Source organism: Podarcis muralis, chromosome 17, assembly GCF_964188315.1.
Source record: "Podarcis muralis chromosome 17, rPodMur119.hap1.1, whole genome shotgun sequence".
Classification (NCBI taxonomy): domain Eukaryota; kingdom Metazoa; phylum Chordata; class Lepidosauria; order Squamata; family Lacertidae; genus Podarcis; species Podarcis muralis.
In genome coordinates, this window is record NC_135671.1 from 323,310 (window position 1) to 342,337 (window position 19,028).

The window sequence follows — 19,028 nt, forward strand, 5'->3', positions numbered from 1 at the left end:
AATAGTTCCCCTTGAATGGAATCAGAGGCTCTTTTCTTCCGGTGATCTCATTAAAACCACAAAACAAGCCAGCAGAGGGTGTGAGAGCCATAATTAACAGCTGGAAGGTCAATGGCAATCCAGTTACACATAATCACTTTTTGTTTTCTGTGTCTTCCATAAGCAAATTACCCTTTGAAAAAGACAAATATTTTTATTGCCTTTGAACCTAATTCATATAGATTATTCATCGGATCTCATTTCAGCTTCAGTACTTATGCTGCCTGACTTTGGTGCAACATAGATTTTTAAATATAGAAGATCTTCAAATGAATGGTGGGCAAAAGGAAGGAAACAAAAGTAATATTTCTGGACTGTTTCATTATTTCTCTAATTTATTGGGAGCTTCAAACTCTGATGGCCAATGTGACCTAACAGAACAGACAAAAGAGATTGAGGCAGTATATGTGTATCAGAGTCCCGCACACCATTTACTCATCTGATTAAACACATTTCCTTTATTGTCTTCCATGAAGCCTCCTGGTCTTTATTTCCTTTTTTATTTCTTCAATATATTTATATTCTGTTTCTCTGTATAAAATATTTAAAGCTGTGTGTGCGTGTAAAAACTCTAACAAGATTTATGCTTTGTACTTAATTTGCTAAAGCAACCTGATTTAATAAAACAAGTGTAAAAGTTATTTTGAAAAACATTGTCACCATTATTTATTAAATTTATATACCACCCTTCATCTGAAGAGCTCAGAGTGGTTCACAAAACATGCACTGTCCTGTGACCATTCACAGGGCTGAAATCTGTGTGGGAAGAAGCTGCAGGATACCCGGAGGATAAGGAATAGGAAAAATACAGTGAGATAAACAGATGAAATCTATTTCTGCTCATGCCAGGGAAATCACATTAATTTTTTTTGGCCATAGATCATGGGCATAGCCAGGATTTTTGTAAGGGGAGGCAGGCTTTTGTTGGGGGGTGGGGTGGGAGGAGAAACTAGATTTTTATTGATTTAGGGGGGAGCAGCTGCCCCCTGTCGCCCCTTGGCTATGCCCATGCCATAGATGGAACAGAACAGCAGTTCAAGTCTCTTGTATTCATATCTGATGTGAGCCTGATCAGCTGTGGAGGCCACAAACCCACTTTCCCTTAGGACGGGAAGGTTCCAGGCTTGGTGAATTCTGGTCCATAGCATTTAAAGAAATTGCAATAATCATATGATGACAAAATGAAATGTCACAACTGGCCCTTCTTTTCAAAGGAAACAACGTTGATATATTATTTAAAGATCTTCTGATTTTTAAAAATAGTAACTGCTCAATTAACCATTGTACAGAAGAGGAAAACTTTTAGAAGGCTTGGGCCTCTGAATATGGCATTAACACATTTGGGTTATGGCCATTTCTATAAATATACGTCATCTTCTAGTTCTGCCGGGCACTGCTAAACCTGACACTTTTCACACCGCATGGCAGGGCCAGCACAGAGGCGACTGCCTCAGGCAGCACAATCTACAGGGGCAGCAGCAGATCTGGCTTCCGTCACCCCAGGGCGCGTCCTGCTCTACGTTGTTGTTTAGTCATTTAGTCGTGTCCGCCTCTTCGTGACCCCCTGGACCAGAGCACGTCAGGCACTCCTGTCTTCCACTGCCTCCCTCATGTTAGGAGCTTCGAGAACACCATCCAACCATCTCGTCCTCTGCCGTCCCCTTCTCCTTGTGCCCTCCATCTTTCCCAACATCAGGGTCTTTTCCAGGGAGTCTTCTCTTCTCATGAGGTGGCCATAGTCTTGGAGACTCATTGATGAGTCCTGTTCTATAGTGGAAGTTTATTGCACATGCCAACCAACACCACTTGCAACAACTTTCAGCAACTCCCCTTGAAATAGGGATCTCTGGATCTGTCTATGATCTAGCTCATGGGTAGGCAAACTAAGGCCCGGGGTCCGGATCCAGCCCAATTGCCTTCTAAATCCGGCCCGCAGACAGTCCAGGAATCCACATGTTTTTACATGAGTAGAATGTGTGCTTTTATTTAAAATGCATCTCTGGGTTATTTGTGGGGATAGGAATTCATCCATTTATTTTTTTTTCAAAATATAGTCCATCTGCCCCCAAGGTCTGAGGCACAGTGGACCGGCCCCCTGCTGAAAGAGTTTGCTGACCCCTGACCTAGCTATTTTTGATGTAATCTCTCTTCCCTACTGTTGTGTTTTGATGTTTTTTACCTGTATGACAGATGCCTGTTTTCTCCTTCTTTTCGTATTTTATTTCTTTATTGCAATTTTATTGGTGCAGTATTAGAATCTTACTGTCCTCTCGAGATTATGATCAATACGCTCCACACTTTGTCAAATGCATATTTATTAAGTTGCTTTCACTGCACCGTGGTTTCACTTAATGTTCTCCAAACCCTTGGAGTCGTAGTAGCGATTTACTCCAGACACACGCTTGTCTCTCTCCAGCAGGTACCACTGATAGGTGTTCCGGGCAATTCTCTTCTCCTTGCCCCCGTTGGTGTATCTGTGGATGTAGGCGGTGCTCACCCCAGGGATGACCAGGCACACGTACATGAGGCCCAGGCCAGGCAAGATCTCGTACCACATCCCGGCGGCTGCGCGGCTCTTTCTCTCCCTGACTCTGGCGACCTCTCAGGGAGCAGAGCTGCCTCTCAAAGCAGAGTTCACCTGTTTTCTCTTTGGATTTTCTCTGTGCTCTGAAAATCCAGTAAAGAAAAATAAAGATGATTCTATTTTTTTTAAAGAAGAATCTTAAACTGGAGGGGTTATGATTGTATAATGTATTTGTGTTTTGTTCTTATGGGGGGGTCAGCAGACTTAATTGTAGCTCTGCCATTCGTCTCACATATTATCTCTGTAACCAATACATCAATGTTTTTATTATTATCTTTATCGCTTGTCCAGTGGTCCAAGTGTAGTGAATATATAATGCAGCCCATTGTTCTTTCCTAAATATTACTCCAGGGGGACAGGCTAAAGATGAGACAATGTCTTATCGAAACTCTGGAATGTGGCCTATTGTTGTGAGAGACTGCAGGGATCGTAAAACACAAGAGTGCAGATCATCTAAGTGAGCCAAACCACATGCTACTACAACGGAAATCTCCCTTTGCCCCCCTCCCCACAATCCCTCCCCTTTCGTTCCCATACATGCATCCTTCCCCAGCTTTCATACAGACAGCAGCACATGCATACACAAACAACACTATTCCAGTTCGAATAACACACAGGCAACAACGACAGCACCCCTCTCATGTACACACAACCCACAAGCCGATGCTCCTGTTCCTTCTTTCTGGTTCCTTCCACTGCTGCAGCCCTGCTCATCCTGGAAATTTACCTGTATCTTTTGCGTAACAGACTCCATTCTGGAAGATTAAATTTGTTTATCAAACCTAGGGTTGTCATATTTCAAACAGTGAAAATCCGGACAGAAAAGTTGTTGAGCGTTTTTGGGCAAAGTTGTTCAGTTGTGTGTGTGTTTTTTTTTACTTTTGGCCAAAGTTGCTGAGCACACAAAAAGAGTTTTAAAGGAAAGTTGCCAAAAACGACACTGCTGTCATGTGTTGCCATACACCTGGATTTTCCTGGACATTTTAGCTATTTCCACTGGACACTGCTTCCGACTACAGTATTCTGGATATGTCTGGGAAATTCTGGACATATGGCAACCCTGATCAAACCTGTGCTACATTTGCCAGCACTTTTCTCCAAATTTATTCCAAAATGCTTTCTTGATATACATTGCATAGCTTTGTCCTTGAACAATTTCCTGCGATATATATATATATGTTAACAAAGTCCAGAGGGATAGGAAGTGGACCATAGCCCCTGAAAATTTATGCTATAATAAATTTGTCAGGGATTATGTGTTTCAGAACTATCTTCTAACAGATTGATTGATTTGTCCATTTAATAGTAACAGAAAGATATGCAACTTCAACAATACTGTAGGATTCTAAATCAAATTATAAATTCGTAAATTAAAAACATTTTACACAGAATCTACCTTGGCTGTGGTGAATGCCAGTCATAAGGTCTGAAACCAGTCAGTCAGACTTTTTTGTGTTCATGCTTGTCTGTCTGTAACACAAAGGAAAATATATTACAAAACAGATCATTCTTTAGACACAAACTGGAGTCTTTCAAAGGTCTTAGCCAAAATGGTCAACACCTCTTTCTAAAAGTTTCCTTGGGAAAGGGCTTCAACTTTTCTGTATTGACGCTCAACAAAGAACAGCCCACACTCTGGTCAGCGACCGAAATAAATTGATTCATTCAACAGCAGTCCAAGAAGCAAACTTCACTTGCCCTTGGACATAACCAGATCTTCACTCTGCTCCAAGTGCTCAAGGATCATTCCGTTGTGTTCATTATAATTTGGAGGGAAAGTGCTGTAAGAATGGCCATTTTAATAGCAAGGAATAGTTCAGTTGCATATGTCACACAGTGACAGGTGTATTCCTTTGGTATATATATATTTTTGGCCACAACTCGTACCAAGGAACAGATTCATCCCGTAAATTTGTAGAAACCAACAAATATTGTGATTTTTAAATGGATACTGTCATTTGTGAGTTTGGACCCATGACACCAAATACCAGGTGAATTCCTGTCAAAGTCATGTGTTGGTCCTCCATCTTGATCCAAAATGGCATCTAGCATGCAAGCTGATGAAACGACAGTGGCACCTCGGGTTAAGAACTTAATTTGTTCTGGTGGTCCGTTCTTAACCTGAAACTGTTCTTAACCTGAAGCACCACTTTAGCTAATGGGGCCTCCTGCTGCTGCCGCACAATTTCTGTTCTCATCCTGAAGCAAAGTTCTTAACCTGAGGTACTATTTCTGGGTTAGCGGAGTCTGTAACCTGAAGTGTCTGTAACCTGAAGTGTCTGTAACCTGAAGCGTCTGTAACCCGAGGTACCAGTGTACACCCCCATCGATATCCAGGTTTTCCTGCTGTTCAGGTTGTACAGTAAGGGTCATTATTTTCGGTTGGGACGTTCTCATGCTGTACCTGGAAATTTTCCTTTCCTTTGGAGGCAGGCACATTGGGGGCTGCTGCAGGATGTCTGCTGATGAAGTCCTTTGTTTTCAGCGTCTGCTTGGGGCTCACTAGCTGCCTTCTGCTTTTTGAAGCAGATGCCCACGACTAATCAAAAACAGCTGCGCTTTTTTGCTTTCTCTCTCTCAACAACCTCGTATAGAAAACCCTCGTGCCTTTATTTCAATCTTCAACCAACCAAGAAAAGAATTTTTTGCTGCCCATTTCCTGAGAACCTTGTGAGCAATTTTATTTTTCCTCCTGCAGGTTACTTTGGGTTTCTGTTTTTGCCCAGCGATTCCACCCATCCCCAAAAGAAGCAAGGCCAGCTGCCCAGTCTCCTCACCTGATCACTAAAAGGCATCACAAGTGCCATGCTGATATTATCACAGTATTTCTAGGGTTAGGATGTATGGGGTGATTGGGGAGGGGTAGCGCCTCTGATGGAAGATGCGTCATGCTCCGTCTGGGGTAGGTTGTCCACCTTTGGTCCCCACCCTGCACTCAGCTCCCACCTGTGGCTCCTAGAAGCTGCCAGCATGCGACTGCGGTGACACCCTGGGAAACAGCTTTGACTGGCCTGCTAAACCAGATGAGGGGAGTTGATGGGTCTCAATCCCTGGCTCTGGCAGATTGAGTGGCCAAGAACAACAGTGGGTTCAACAGTCAATAACGTGGTTTCTGCACGTACTGTAGGGGGAAGTGAGGGACAGATGGGACTCATCCACCTGGGAAGGGAGCCAATGCAGGAGAAGGAAAACTCTGATCCTAAGCCGCCTCGGCTGGCTGGTGGGATACCTTTGGGAGAAGAAAAGGTTGAGCAAACCCAACACAAATCTGGAGCGGAGTCCCTAAGACAGTTGGGTGGTGCCTTGTAGGCTTCCATCTGGCAACTCCTGCAGCCAAGCTGGCGCCAAACATGCTTTCCTTTGGACCACATCAGGGAGGCCAAGAGGGGGGAGATTTTGTCGTCTGGGCAGCCCAGGACCCCCCGACACCCTGCCCAGGCCTGGCCATCGGGGAGGCCACTTGGGTGCAGCCAGGGCTGAGCTTTGACTTCATCCCCCCCCCCCAACCATTTAGAGGGCTCCTCAATCTTGTAACATTGGTGCAAGCAGAATCATTCGATCCGAAGCGCCAAGGGCCATCGGAGCTGCCGGCCGGCCCAGTCCGGCTCTGGTCCAGAAAAGTGACCGGTCCTCCAGCCGGGCAGCCACTCCCAAAGCTAGTCTGGCCTGGCTGGGTGCGTCTGCCGACATCCAAAGAACTACATTTAGGATCGAGGGGGAAGGAGGGTCGAGAACTATACAGGCGTACCTCGGGTTACAGACGCTTCAGGTTAAATATGCTTCAGGTTACAGACGCTTCTGGTTACAGACTCCGCTAACCCAGAAATAGTACCTCGGGTTCAGAACTTTGCTTCAGGATGAGAACAGAAATCGCGGCAGCAGGAGGCCCCATGAGCTAAAGTGGCGCTTCAGGTTCAGAACAAGTTTCAGGTTAAGAACAGGCCTCCGGAACGAATTGAATACGTAACCCGAGGTGCCCCTCTCTTTGGGCTTGGCGGGGCTGCCCGAAGGCGCCCCAAGTTGGCACTACCTGAGAGCCCGACCGGGAGTCCGGACGCGGCGGCCGAGGGAGAAGCGCGGGCGCCCAGGAGCCTCTGGCCGTGGGCGGCGGCCTTTTCCCTGCCTCTCTCTCCGCCCCTTCCCGGCCGAGGGCGGAGCGGCGGGCGGCTTTAGCTGGCGCGGAAGAGGCGCCCGGCCCACTCGCCTCGGCTCGGCTGGCCTCGGAGCTTCGTCCTCGGCGGCGGCACCTCGAGCAGCAGCAGCAGCAGCAGCAGCGGAGAGCCGAAGCAGCCCGAGAGCCAGCGCACACGTGGCAGCCAGGCAGACCCGGGAGCGCGCCGCCGCCGCCGCCATGGGCAGAGGGGTGAGCCAGGGAGGAGAGGGGTCGGCTGTGGGCTGCCGACGGCGCCTCGAGCTCCTTCCGCCTCCGGCCAAGCGCGCCTGCTTCTCGGGGCGGCTCCCTCTCCCGCTGGTGGGGCTCCGTCCTCGGCCCCCGGGGAACGGGCAGGGAGCCGCTCCGGGCGCCTCGCCTGCCGGCGGGGAAGAGGCGGAGGCGGACCAGGGCGCGCCGCGAGGCGGGCGGCTCTTCCCCGCGCGGGGAGCGGGGTGTGGGGGGCGGGCAGGGCGCTCGGCATCCGCGCCCAGGGGCAGCAGCTCCGGGGATGCGCGAGGCCGAGCCGGGGGGCGGACTCGGGAAGCGGAAAACGACACTTGCCCCCAGCATGTGGCGAAACTACCACTAAACGAGGCTTCTGGTTATGACCCCCAAATCGGCGCCCTTCTGAATTCTGCTGCCTCCTTTGAAGAACTTCTTCTTGGGTTTTCAGAAGCAAGGCTGATCCGGGATCCAAATCAGCCGAGCGCCTCTTGTCTCCCTGCTCTGTCCCCCAAACAGCCCCCCACCCGGGGCTCCGGCTCCTCCTTGGGCAGCTTAGCTGGGCTGGGGGGCCATTTCTCGGGGAGGCTCCTCGGCCCCCTTGCCCGGCCTGGGCTTGGCCTTTGGGGCTTCCCCCGGGCTGCCTTGAGGGAGGAGGGAGCCATTTTCCTCGCAATTGCCGAGTTACAAAATGGGCTATCAGCGCTCCAGGTGAAAAGGGCTGAGAGGAGGAGGGCTGGGCAGGCAGGAGGTGGGACCTGCCTGTTTTCCAGTGTCTTGGACGGGCCTCTCTCTGCACCAGCTTAGAGGAGATTCCAGAAAGGGAAGGGAATTGCCGGCACGGATTGAGAAATGGTCGGGGCTCCAGCTGGCTGGGCTTGAAATGTTGGGCAAGCTCTTCGGGGCAGAAGCTCCAGTCATGGGAGAGGCTGTCGACATGGCAGCAAGTGGCCCCAGGTCCCTCCGGCTTGTGGCTTCGGGGCGTCACTGGGCATCATGCTGACTTTCCCAGGACTGTAGTGCTTGCCTCTTAATATCTACGAGAAAGACTTTCCAAAGTCTGGGAGGTTTTTCTTTTTAGAGGCCGTGCCTAGGAGAACAGCTAGAAATGGAAGACCAGGCACTGGGGGGAGTTATCCCATGTTAAAAGTGACGAGCCCGGGTCTATTTAGGCCTGAAAGTCTCCGGTTTGATTATGTGTGTATTATATAAAATGCTTCTCCTGCCTTTTCTCCAAGGATTTCTGCAAGGCAGGTTAGGAAGAAAGGTGGGATTTGCCCCACGTCACCCAGTGAGCCTTAAGGGGCTTGAACCCAAGGCCTAATGGGACAGCACCCCCCCCCCCCCCCGTCTCAAGTTGAAATACCTTTCATGTGCTTAATTTGAAAGTAGTTTTCCCTAACCGTACTTCTGTAGAGGCCTCAGGGTCCAAGTTTTGCAGGATGGTTCATTAAAATGGCTAATTAAGCGGGCGGGACAAGTGGAAACAGGAGAGGCCGTTCCCTAATTGTGGAAACATCTGAGTGACAAGATCCTACAGCTTGATGCAGTGGGGCAAGAAAGTTTGCATTGCTCTCGGTAGTCTGTACAATTAGCACACCGTGTGTAGTATCTCCTTGCCTTTGGGTAGCTTTCGTTTAGTGCCCCAGTCAGCCATCCCATTCATTTAGCTGAACTCCTCCCTAGTAACTTCCCTTTTCTTGCTGGATGTAAAGGATGATCACATCACTTGGCTTCACACTGGCCTTTTTTTTTTTGTGGGCAGGGAATATTTTGGGTTGCTTTTCATAGAAATGTAGAGTTGGAAAAGGTCCTGAGGGTCATCTGTGCACCCCCCCCCCCCTTGCAATGCAGGAATCCTATAACTGCAATTTATAGCCCGTTTGCTCGAGGCTTCAGCCTTCTTGCCCTTTCCAGTACAACCCTGAACTCCAGAAGCAAACCTTTCAGGGTTCATTGGGGTGTGGTGCCTTGTAGGTGAGACTGCTGCCTTTTCTTCCCTCCCGCTCTCTTGAAAGTATGTTAACTGCATGGCTGAGGTAGTGAGCACACCTGATGGCTCTCCTGTTTTCTTGCAGCAAAGGTAGCTGAGGGTAAAGGACTAGGGAGATCACAGTGCAGAGGTTTGTCTGTAAAATTCTTAGCAGAGTCGCAAACGGCTCTACAGTCCTGGATGTACGTTGGCCGTCTCCCAACACAAACTCCTTTTAAGATGGGGGTGCTGGTGGCAAGCATCGGTCTGAACTGGCCTTGACCAGTAACGACTAGTTCAGTTCAGTGCCATTGGCAGCCATGGAGTTGCAACCTTAATTGCCAAAACCAGGAAAAATAGCTTTGATTGAGCGCTGTCTGTTTTTTGCCTTCGCTCTGTGAAAGCAAACAAAGCTGAGATTCTGCAGTCTGGGAATTCTCCTTGTTAGCACTGGCTTCATTAAGCAAACCACAGAGGGATCTCGGATTCAGAAGAAAAAACAAAACACCCTTCCACACCGTTCACAGTGACTCTGATATTTCAACACAGGAAAAATGGAAAATTACTTGAACCTGTTTTGTTACTTTTTTGAGCAGGGTATGTATACCTTTGGAGTCGGTGTTTATGTAACCAGAGATTCTAGTATAGCTTCAAGATTTAACTTGCTTACACTCCAAAGTATTACTGTGGATGTTAACAGGGGCTCTCTAGTCCAACTGCAGTTGTGTCTATTAGCCTGCACACATTTTATTCTTCCGGACGCCATTTTCGGTTTAAGAACTGCATGAAGTTCCCAGTTCGGCTGTTGCTTCTCCATCGCTGGATGTATGTAGAGATGAACTACCCAGTACTGGGGTAGCTGCAGTTGCTTTGTACTAATATGTCCCTTTAGCCACACCAAACATGGATATCCTGAAGGGATCTGAGTTTTTTTTTTTTGTTATTTGTGGCATTTATGCATGAAACGGAAAAATTATTTTTTAACAGTTGATAGCATTCACATTTTAAGATCCCATTTAATCCTTCAAATTTATGCTTATGGAGCAAATTCAGAGTACAACAAGAGTTTTGCCAATGTCCATAGTGTGTGTTTCCTTTTAATTTCCAGAACATTAGGGCTCTCCTAAAGCCTTCTGTACTATCCGAGCTACAGATCTTGTCAGGAGGAGAGGGCAAATTTTTCCACTGCCCCATCAAGGTCTGCTGACTTCTTCTTAGAATTTTTATTGTCTCAAAAGGCTTTGGTCTTGTCTTGTTTTTTACCAGTAGTGTTATCTGAGATTAAAGCTGGGGTGTTGAGCAGTCCAGAAATACCCCCCCCCCCCCAAACCCTGCAGCCCCTGGAGTGATGAGACTGGTTATCACTTCTATAATCGTGTGGATGTCGCCAGCATTTTTATGGGATTCATGACATGCCAGCGTGGAAATTTACTGTACTGCTACCGTTTTCCTTCCCCACATACCAGGAACTCACAAAATTGCTCTTTCCCCCTTTCCAATGCTGACCTTCAAAAACCATGCAGTGTCTCGCGGTTGGGTTCCCTTCCATAACGGAATGCATTGTGGCTCTAACCAGAGCTGCAATAGCAAAAGGTGAGAGCAATAATTTGAGCTCCCAAAATAATTGATTTCCTTGTGACCCTAGATTATTTGGGATTCTGAGCTTAGGCAGTTGTGGATTTGGAGTTGATGCTCTCGGCCCATTTTGGACTTTGTTTACATTCAGGAACCTGAATAGGTAGGAGCAAAATGTGTGTATGTTTATAACTCTCGTACTTAATTTAAAAAAATAATAATAATGAAGTGAAAATGCCTGGAACAAGTAAATATATATTTTATGAGAAGCATTCATATACTTGCTATAGACTGAGGGATAGCTCAGTAGGCAGAGCATGAAACTCGTAATCTCAAGGCCATGGGGTCCTGCATTGCAGGGGGTTGGACTAGATGATCCTCGTGGTCCCTTCCAACTCTACAATTCTGTGACCTTACTCTGAATCCAGTTAATTGTTCCCTTGTGTAGCAACATGCAGGTTGTTTTCCCTTTCTGCACAGAGAAATACAACAGTTGCTGGGTTGTGCCACCAGTTGCAGCTAAAGCTTTCTGTGCACAGAGGCTTACGGCCAATGACTATGATCTGCTAAATGTGCCGTTTCGGCTCCTCTGGGAGGAATGACAGGATAGAAATGTAATAAATATACATGACTGTGACTCACTCCGGAACCCATCTTGAATTGGCTTTATTAGCCAGTCTGTAAGATGGGCACCAGTGACTCCTAACTTTCCCCAAGGGCACTGTGCCTGCGAGATAATTTTTGAGAACAGGAAGAAGATGTCTTTCATCATGCTGAAATTTGGAATAGGCAAAAGCAGCAAGTCTCTTGCACAGCTCCTGTATGCTCCAAAGTTCAGAATGGTAAGACTAGAGAGGAGGGGAGCAAGTTCTCAGGATGGCTTCTGAGAGACGTCCTCTTCGAGCAGGTGAGCCAGTGAGTTGACTTGAGAAAACCTGTGCATGGAAAAGCTTCCAGCTGAAATAAACGGCATGACTGATACGTAAGAAATGGTGTGTGTATCTAAGACCTTCAAGGAGGAGAAGAGGGGGAGATCCGCCTCTTTCCTCAGTTCCAGGACTAAACATGTCACAGTGAGCTTTCCCAACTGGTGGCAGATTTCCTCCCCCAGCATGGCCACTGCTTGAATATTACTTGAAATACAACAGAATTCAAATAACTCCTTGAAATATACCAGACTTGGTGGATTAGTTAGGGATGGAAAATCCCAGGAAAAGGGAGGCGGTCATGCCAGGCACATGGGTTTGGCCTCATGTTTTCCAGGGTGAGGGAACAAGCAAGACGACGGCTGGGGAGGGCGCAGATTGCGGTATAGCTGTCAATCAGGGCATAATTATTTTATCCTCATGCCCCAGTAGTCCATTCAGATCAAGCCAGCCTCTTGTTAGCTATGTATGCTCCTTGGAGAAGTCCATCCCTTGTCTTGGAAATAGTACGTTGGCTTGGTTCATCCCGGCAATAATGCCCCATATAAGGAATGCAAGACTTGAAGCGAGAGAGCAACTTGCCTAACTAGCCAGTCTTTCCCTGAAATGGTCAAGTGAGAGAGGCAGTTGCCGTCCGGTTGTTTTTCCGGAATCCAGTTCTGGAACTCTTTGAATGAATTTACAGAAACAGAGTTGTAGTTCTGCATTTATACTACTGGCCTTGCTGCTGTCAACATCCTCATGTCTGAAAATGCCATAAAGGGAAACGCTGCTTAGAGATGGGTGCAAACAGAGCAGTATTGGGACCGACTGAAATGTATATATAAATAGTGAGCTATTCTTTGAGTTTCACAGAACTCTTCCATTGGCTGAACGGTAAAAGAGGAAAAAAGGGTTTGGCTCAAGTCCTGTGTACAGTAAGTGGCAGCCCCGAAGTTCAGGAAGCTCTTTGTAGACTGACTATGTTTGTGCCCAGCACAATAGATCTTGAGTTTTCCCAAAAGGATATGGAAACAAAGATGGGATGACAGCTCTGTGAGATACAAAAGCCAGCATTTATTCAGATCTATTTCTAGCACTAATGGAGATTATGATCCCCTACAAGGTAGAGATCTAAAGCTAAGCAAAATATGGTTAGCCTTTTATTGGGTAGGATGGTCTAGTGGTTGGAGGATCTACTGCTTCTTCCACAGACAAATTGTATGTTCATTTAAGGTTTCTGTTACTGGTTTTCAGGGGGACCTCACAAAGTGGTTAATGTAAGATCATTACACCAATAAGCACTATTTAAATTTTACAATTTGGGGGGGGGGTGTTGTTCTTTTTAGAAGAAGCTGTTTCTGCTTCTTCTCGCACAGGGCAATATGGTCCTTCAGAGGCCCCGGGGGTTTGTGGCAGCTGGGAGAAGGAGGGGCCGCTGGTGAACTTTCCATTGCTGGGTGATGGGGCATCTGGATCCAGTTCGAATGCTCCCTTTGCTGGGTGACTAAAACATTGCGGTGGGTTGGCGTAGGTTCCTCAAAGGGCAGCCGCTGGCCCCTTCATAGAGTTCTAGCCTCAGCGCAGAAGTTCAACCCACGTTCAAACTGATGAAAAGAAGTGTGCAGCAACATTGCTTTCATACTGACTGAACCCTGGCAAATGTTTCTTTGTTTTTCCTTGAATTTTCCCACCACGCTTGCCATCCTCCCCTTCCTCTCTCTTTGAGAACCACTTGCTTAAGCAGAGGGCTCACTCCTCTTGAAGAAGGCTTTCTAGCTGACAAAAGTAGGCAGCCCCCGAGTGAGTGCAGGAGGAGCACTGGGTCTCCCCTAAGCCAAGGAAATAGCTGTCTCCTTTGACGTACCTTGCCTGCAAACCTGGGTGGGGAGCAACCAAAACTGCAAATACAGTGGTGCCTCAGTTTACAATCTGAATCCGTTCTGGAAGTCCGTACTTAAACCGAAACCGTTCCTAAACCGAGGCGCGCTCTTCCTAATTAGGCCTTCTGCCGCCGGTGCCCTTTCACAGTTCAAATTCCGTTCTTAGACCGAGGTAAAGTTCGCAAACTGGGACACTACTTCCGGTTTTGCAGAGTTCGTAAACCGAATAGTTCGTAAACAGGGCTGTTCTTAAACCGAGGTACCACTGTAATTGTTTGTGTGTCGAGTGTGTGGGTGATTTATCTTGACTTTTTAAAGATACTGAGTGGTACTCGGGGTCCCTGTTTCTTCACAGATTCCCAGTATCCAGTTGTTTCTCTGACTCCCTTCAACAGCCATTCTCAAGCAATAATAGATCAGAAATTGGGGTGCCGACAGGTTGCCTTAGCCAGTTTTGGCTTTCCAGAGCAGCCAGCATCCGACCTCCCTTGTGGAGTCCATGGATTATCCCAGATGGCGATTGGTGGTGGGGGAGAGTTGCCTTAGGAAGATAACCATTGTTCTGTTCCTGCAGCCACAGAAACAGTAGCTCCAGCTGTCCTTGAGATGCTGTTTTAATGATGTCACTATAATAGCAGAGCAGATTCCCAGGGACTTTGTTTTATGTACTCTGGCTTTTATCTTGTCCAGATTGAAAAGAGCAACGCTCCTACTTGTCTAACCCTCAGCTTTGTCTTACATTTGGGATATGGCACAAGCAGTTCTAGTTGCACAAGGCTCCGAAATATGGAGAAGCTCTTGGCATATTTACAAAAGACAGCCCAGAAAGGAGGGAGGGAGAAAAATGTTGCTTTCTGAAGGCAGCACCAGTATCCTCGTTTTTCGCTTAATAATTCTTCTTGCACCAACCCACAAAAATAGGTCAGTTTTATGCCTGTATTGCAGATGAGAGGCTGAGAACTCTTGGCTTAAGGCATAGCATCTTCACTGTGCTGCACCTCATATCTAAGCATAATGTTCTTCGTTACATATTTCATCTTCTGTATATCTAGCCACAACATGACTTACAATGCAATCCTGTACTCTGAAGTAATCCCATTGAATTAATGGCGGCTTGCAGTCAGCTAAGTACATATAAGACAGCAATGTCTGAACATTGGGCGTTTCGACAATATTTAGCTTTTTCAAAAGTGTAAACAGTTTAGCATTGCTTTAAACAATACAGTCATACCTCGGGTTACAGCCGCTTCAGGTTGCGTTTTTTCGGGTTACGGACTGCCGAAACCCGGAAGTACCGGAACAGGTTACTTCCGGGTTTTGGCAGTCATGCATGCGCAGAAGCGCCGAATCACAACCCACGTGTGCGCAGATGCAGGTTGTGAACGCTGTGGGTTGCGAACGTGCATCCCGCACAGATCACGTTTGCAACCCGACCGTCCACTGTACAAGTTCTTAGCATAATCTTTGACAGAGAACTATTTTTACTTTGTGCAGAAAGGATTTCATGATCATATGTGTGTATATAGGAGAATATTTCCGTTTACTTCACAGATCTACTATGACTAAGTGCATCCTTCCGTGTCCGTGGGCTTAAATCATCCCTGTTGAAAAGCTGATTGTTCTGAGAGACTCGATTGTTCAAACTGCTTGGAAAGATGCTTTGCTGTAGTTATTTGCATCATAAATGGAAACATTATTAGCCTTGTGGCTTTGTTTTCCCTGTGTATCTGAACAACACCAGTGGATGTTACTTGTTGTTTTGTATTGGCTCCGTCTCCCTTGCTCACCTGCATAAATGCGCAGCCCCTCTGCCTGACCTGTTACAGCATCCTGGCCTCTCTCTCCTGCTCAGGTTGGCACTTCCTGGAGTTCTGTATATTTACCAGAACCCAGCCGATTTCTTAACCTTGCAGATTCGTTATAGCTCATGGTGCCCAATACTCCAATCAGAGTGGGTGGTGAGAGGAAGCAAGTTGGTATCGCCCAAATTCTGACGTCCCCATGCTAAACACACACACACACACACACACACACACACACACACACACGACCTACACCCAAAGCAGGAAGTGTGTGTTTTCTGCTCTTTCTGCTCTCTGCCCCTGAGAGAGGCTGACAGAATGAATTGGTGCTGGCCCTGGCATGTAATCTGCAGAGCACTTAAGTCCACTTCAGCAATTCACAAAGAAATGGGGCGGGGGGGGGGGGATTCCAGAATTTTCCAGGCATGTGAACTGGATTGCGGGGGGGGGGGGGTGCGCAAGCCACTTTTGAAATGAGGGCATGGAAATAATAAAGCTGGGCTTGTGTTCAGTACCCTCTTTATGATTTTTATAAGCTGTACTTCCTTTTGAGCTGGAAACGGAAGGGGCAGTGAAAGCCAGCCTGTGTCAAGCAGTCTCTGGTATGGCTTATCTGCTGTTAATCTAAGATTTCTTGCATTTCAATGCTATTTAAAGCAAAGAGTCTGGAAGAGGTGAAGTGGGTTTTGTTTTTTTCTGACAATGGCACTACAGGTCCCCCCCCCCTTCCTTCCTAAGTGACTTCACTGTTTCCACCTCCCCCATTTTTAAAAAAAAGAGAAGGGAAAATATGAAGTATGTTGAGCCTTTTTAGCTCAGCTTCATCTTCTACACAGATAAAGCTCCACTGCATTTATTAAAAACAGCCTGTAGTTTTATAACAGAGCCCTGAGTGCACTGTAAAAGTACGAGGAAAATACTCTTTGCTTCTTTAATTACATAGGATTTTAGGTACTTTGAGAGAATCAGCATGTGGAGCTCGTAATTCTGTCAGTAGCCTTCTGGCCTCTGCTTGCCTTTAGCTATATTGCCAATTGTATGAACTCCAAAGGTGCTGTGGCAAAAGCATAAAACTTCCTCTAAGTTAACATCAACAGGTTATCATTGTTTAGTCCTGTCAGCTTGATTGAAAAGCTTGGCCTAGTTTATCCAGTCAGACAAGACAGCAAGTACAGCATCCAGATGTATTTATTTATATTTACTACCTTATAAATGTGCACGGTTAATACAGGGTGGCTTAAAACAATTAAAATTGCAGTAGTATGCCAAATTGACATTGCAGGCCTATGCATGTACAGGACGCCCCATGGAGTTCCTAGGCAAGTGTTCACAAGAGCGCAGCTTGAATCTCGGTTTCAAACTTCCAGCTTCTAAGGGCTCCCCTTTGAATTGCTTGCTTGGAACTGGAACCATTAATTGAATCTCTCTATTTGTACAACGAGATTCTCCACCTGCACATCCTAGTATCCCAAAGTGGGTGGAAGATTGGGGAGCAGGGTCTCCGCTGTCGGACAAGAGGTGAAGTAGTTGAAATGACACTTTGCATCACCATCTTTCCCCCATGCATTAAAAAGGGGTTTCTGTGCAAACGTTCCCCTTGCAGGCTTCATTATACTGGTGAGGAATATTTTGAGTACAAAAGCAGAGTTCACTGGGGTGGAGGAGAATGGTATTAGCTTCCCACTTAACTAAGATAAGAAGCCTCCATCCTTTGGCGTTGACATTTGGCATGTTGTCTCTGAACCTAGCCAGTGTCCCTCTTGCAGGACAAAAGCAGAAGGCTGTTGGGTTGTTGTTGTTTTGTGCTGACTTTATCCAGAGTTTGTTGTCGGCTTACAAACCCTGGCTTGATCACTGGAACCATTCCTGTTTCGGTTTGCCCTTTGTGTGAAGGAGGGAGGAGTGTGGGAGCAAACAGGCTGTACACACTTGCACACTGCTTCTTCCCGTTACGGTCTAAGCAAGCCAGGAATCCTGGCTCATTGTTATCTCCAAACATGGTCAGATTGTTTATCCAGTCCATAAATCGTTGGAAAAAGCTTTCTAACTGTTCCACGATGTGGCAGCATGAAATGGATGGATTGTGCTAAACTGGTGATAAGACTCGTATGGGATGTTCTTAGAAACAACACTCTTAACAGAATTAGTTGGGATGCAGAATGTTGTGTTTCTAAAGAATGTTTTGTGTGACTGACAGTGCAAGTGCACATATCTTGCAGAGGGCTTGCTGCAATGTGAAAAAGAATCATGCTCACATTGGCTCAACTCAGGCCCCATATTTAAACTTTGGTTTGTACTAACCAAGAGGGATGCGGGTGGGGCTGTGGTCTAAACCACAGAGCCTAGGACTTGCCGATCAGAAGGTCGGCGGTTCGAATCCCCGCAATGACGGGGTGAGCTCCCATTGTTTGGTCCCTGCTCCTGCCAACCTAGCAGTTTGAAAGCACGTCAAAGTGCAAGTAGATAAATAGGTACTGCTCTGGCAGGAAGGTAAACGGCGTATCCGTGCGCTGCTCTGGTTTGCCAGAAGCGGCTCAGTTATGCTGTCCACATGACCCGGAAGCTGTACACCGGCTCCCTCGGCCAGTAAAGCGAGATGAGTGCCGCAACCTCAGAGTCGGCCACAACTGGACCTAATGGTCAGGGGTCCCTTTACCTTTTGTACTAACCATAGTTCAGAACATAAATCATGGTTTGAGCTTCCAGATGAACAGCTGCCACTTGAGCTGAAACATATGGTCTTGGAGGTTGCCTGCTTTTGTTTTCCATCCTTGCAACAGTTAACTTGATGAATTCATTCCCATATCAAAGATGCGGCATCTCCTGCAAGCAGATGGATGGACATAACTGGCCTATCAGTTCTGACATAAACCACAGCAGGCTTAGTGCAAATCCACTTTGAACCTCCAAGACCTGACCCATTGTGCTTTTTTACTCAGTCTCTGGTAGTTTCTAAATGGGGGGGGGGGTTAGTTCGCAGTGAGTCCCTGTGAGAGTGATGCATTGACCAGGAGTTCTCTCAGTATATTTGTTACGGTAAATAATATCTGCTGTGAGAGATGTGCTTGTCTCCCTTTTAAAAATTCAGTTAAATTGGGTTTTTATGTGGAATCTTAGGCTTTTATTCGTTGCCCTTGCCACTTGGATTTAAAATTTGTAAATGGCTTTTTATTCTACCTAATTGTAAACCTCTCAAAGTGCACCACAAACAGCTGGTGGAAATCATTGTTACAATCCTGGCCCCTGTGATGGTTGCTTTTGTGTTGCCTACAGCGCAATTTGGTTCACTCAGAAGTAAATCCAGCTATGTTCAATAGGCTTTAGCGCTTGGGAGAATTCAAGTGTCCCCAAAATAATTGCTTCTAATATTCTTAGAGACAGGTCTGAATTTCTCTTTGATGGAGAGACCTATAACTGAAACGTAGAGAGCATTTTGTATCTGTCAGGTTCAGGGTGTCAGTCAGTAAGACGTGATTTAAATCTTCTCCTTTTTTTTTACAGAAAGACTCATTCTTGCTGGTATAATCTTAATATTTACAACCAGATAAAGGTTTCATTTTCGAAATAAAAAAATTTCAGAGTCGTTTTTACAGTTATATCAAAAATTACTGATTTGGTTATAGTATTAGAAATACATTGACAGATAATTATGAAATTATTGTGAGGTTTAATAAGTTAACTGTTTATATTTGGACAACTTTTCTGCTGTACTTTATTGCAAGGAGAAAAATAATCATTTCCTTAACAACAATTTAAACAATCTAGTTAATTGAAACAATAACATTATAGCATATGTATCCATGTTTGTTAACTGATGTGGTTAAACAGTTAACTGAGTTTTAGCACACATAAAAAACTGAAAACAAGTCCTTATTTCCTGATAAATAGCATTT

General features: G+C 46.3%; 2 protein-coding genes across 5 annotated transcripts in view; one reads left to right on the forward strand and one right to left on the reverse strand.

The window, feature by feature from the left end:
• Window positions 1–2,336: 2,336 nt before the first annotated feature.
• Window positions 2,337–7,463, reverse strand: LOC114587333 (NADH dehydrogenase [ubiquinone] 1 alpha subcomplex subunit 1-like). 4 transcript variants are annotated; one of them, XM_028711370.2, is made up of 3 exons: window positions 7,386–7,463; window positions 4,020–4,093; window positions 2,337–2,706 (listed from the first exon to the last, which is right to left on the reverse strand). In XM_028711370.2, exon 3 carries the CDS (start codon window positions 2,594–2,596, stop codon window positions 2,384–2,386), a length of 213 nt encoding a protein of 70 aa, XP_028567203.1. In that variant the 5' UTR covers window positions 2,597–2,706; window positions 4,020–4,093; window positions 7,386–7,463; the 3' UTR covers window positions 2,337–2,383. The 4 variants fall into 4 exon arrangements, with proteins under 4 accessions (XP_028567203.1, XP_028567200.1, XP_077777557.1 ...); XM_028711367.2 differs by lacking the exon at window positions 7,386–7,463 and adding an exon at window positions 6,654–6,746; XM_077921431.1 differs by lacking the exon at window positions 7,386–7,463 and adding an exon at window positions 6,456–6,485.
• Window positions 6,849–19,028, forward strand: part of ATP1A1 (ATPase Na+/K+ transporting subunit alpha 1) — a 31,263-nt gene continuing 19,083 nt past the window's right edge. The window contains exon 1 of the mRNA XM_028711366.2: window positions 6,849–6,986. Within this exon, the coding sequence (XP_028567199.1) occupies window positions 6,975–6,986 (12 nt within the window). The 5' untranslated portion in view covers window positions 6,849–6,974. The remainder of the gene's footprint in view (window positions 6,987–19,028) is intronic.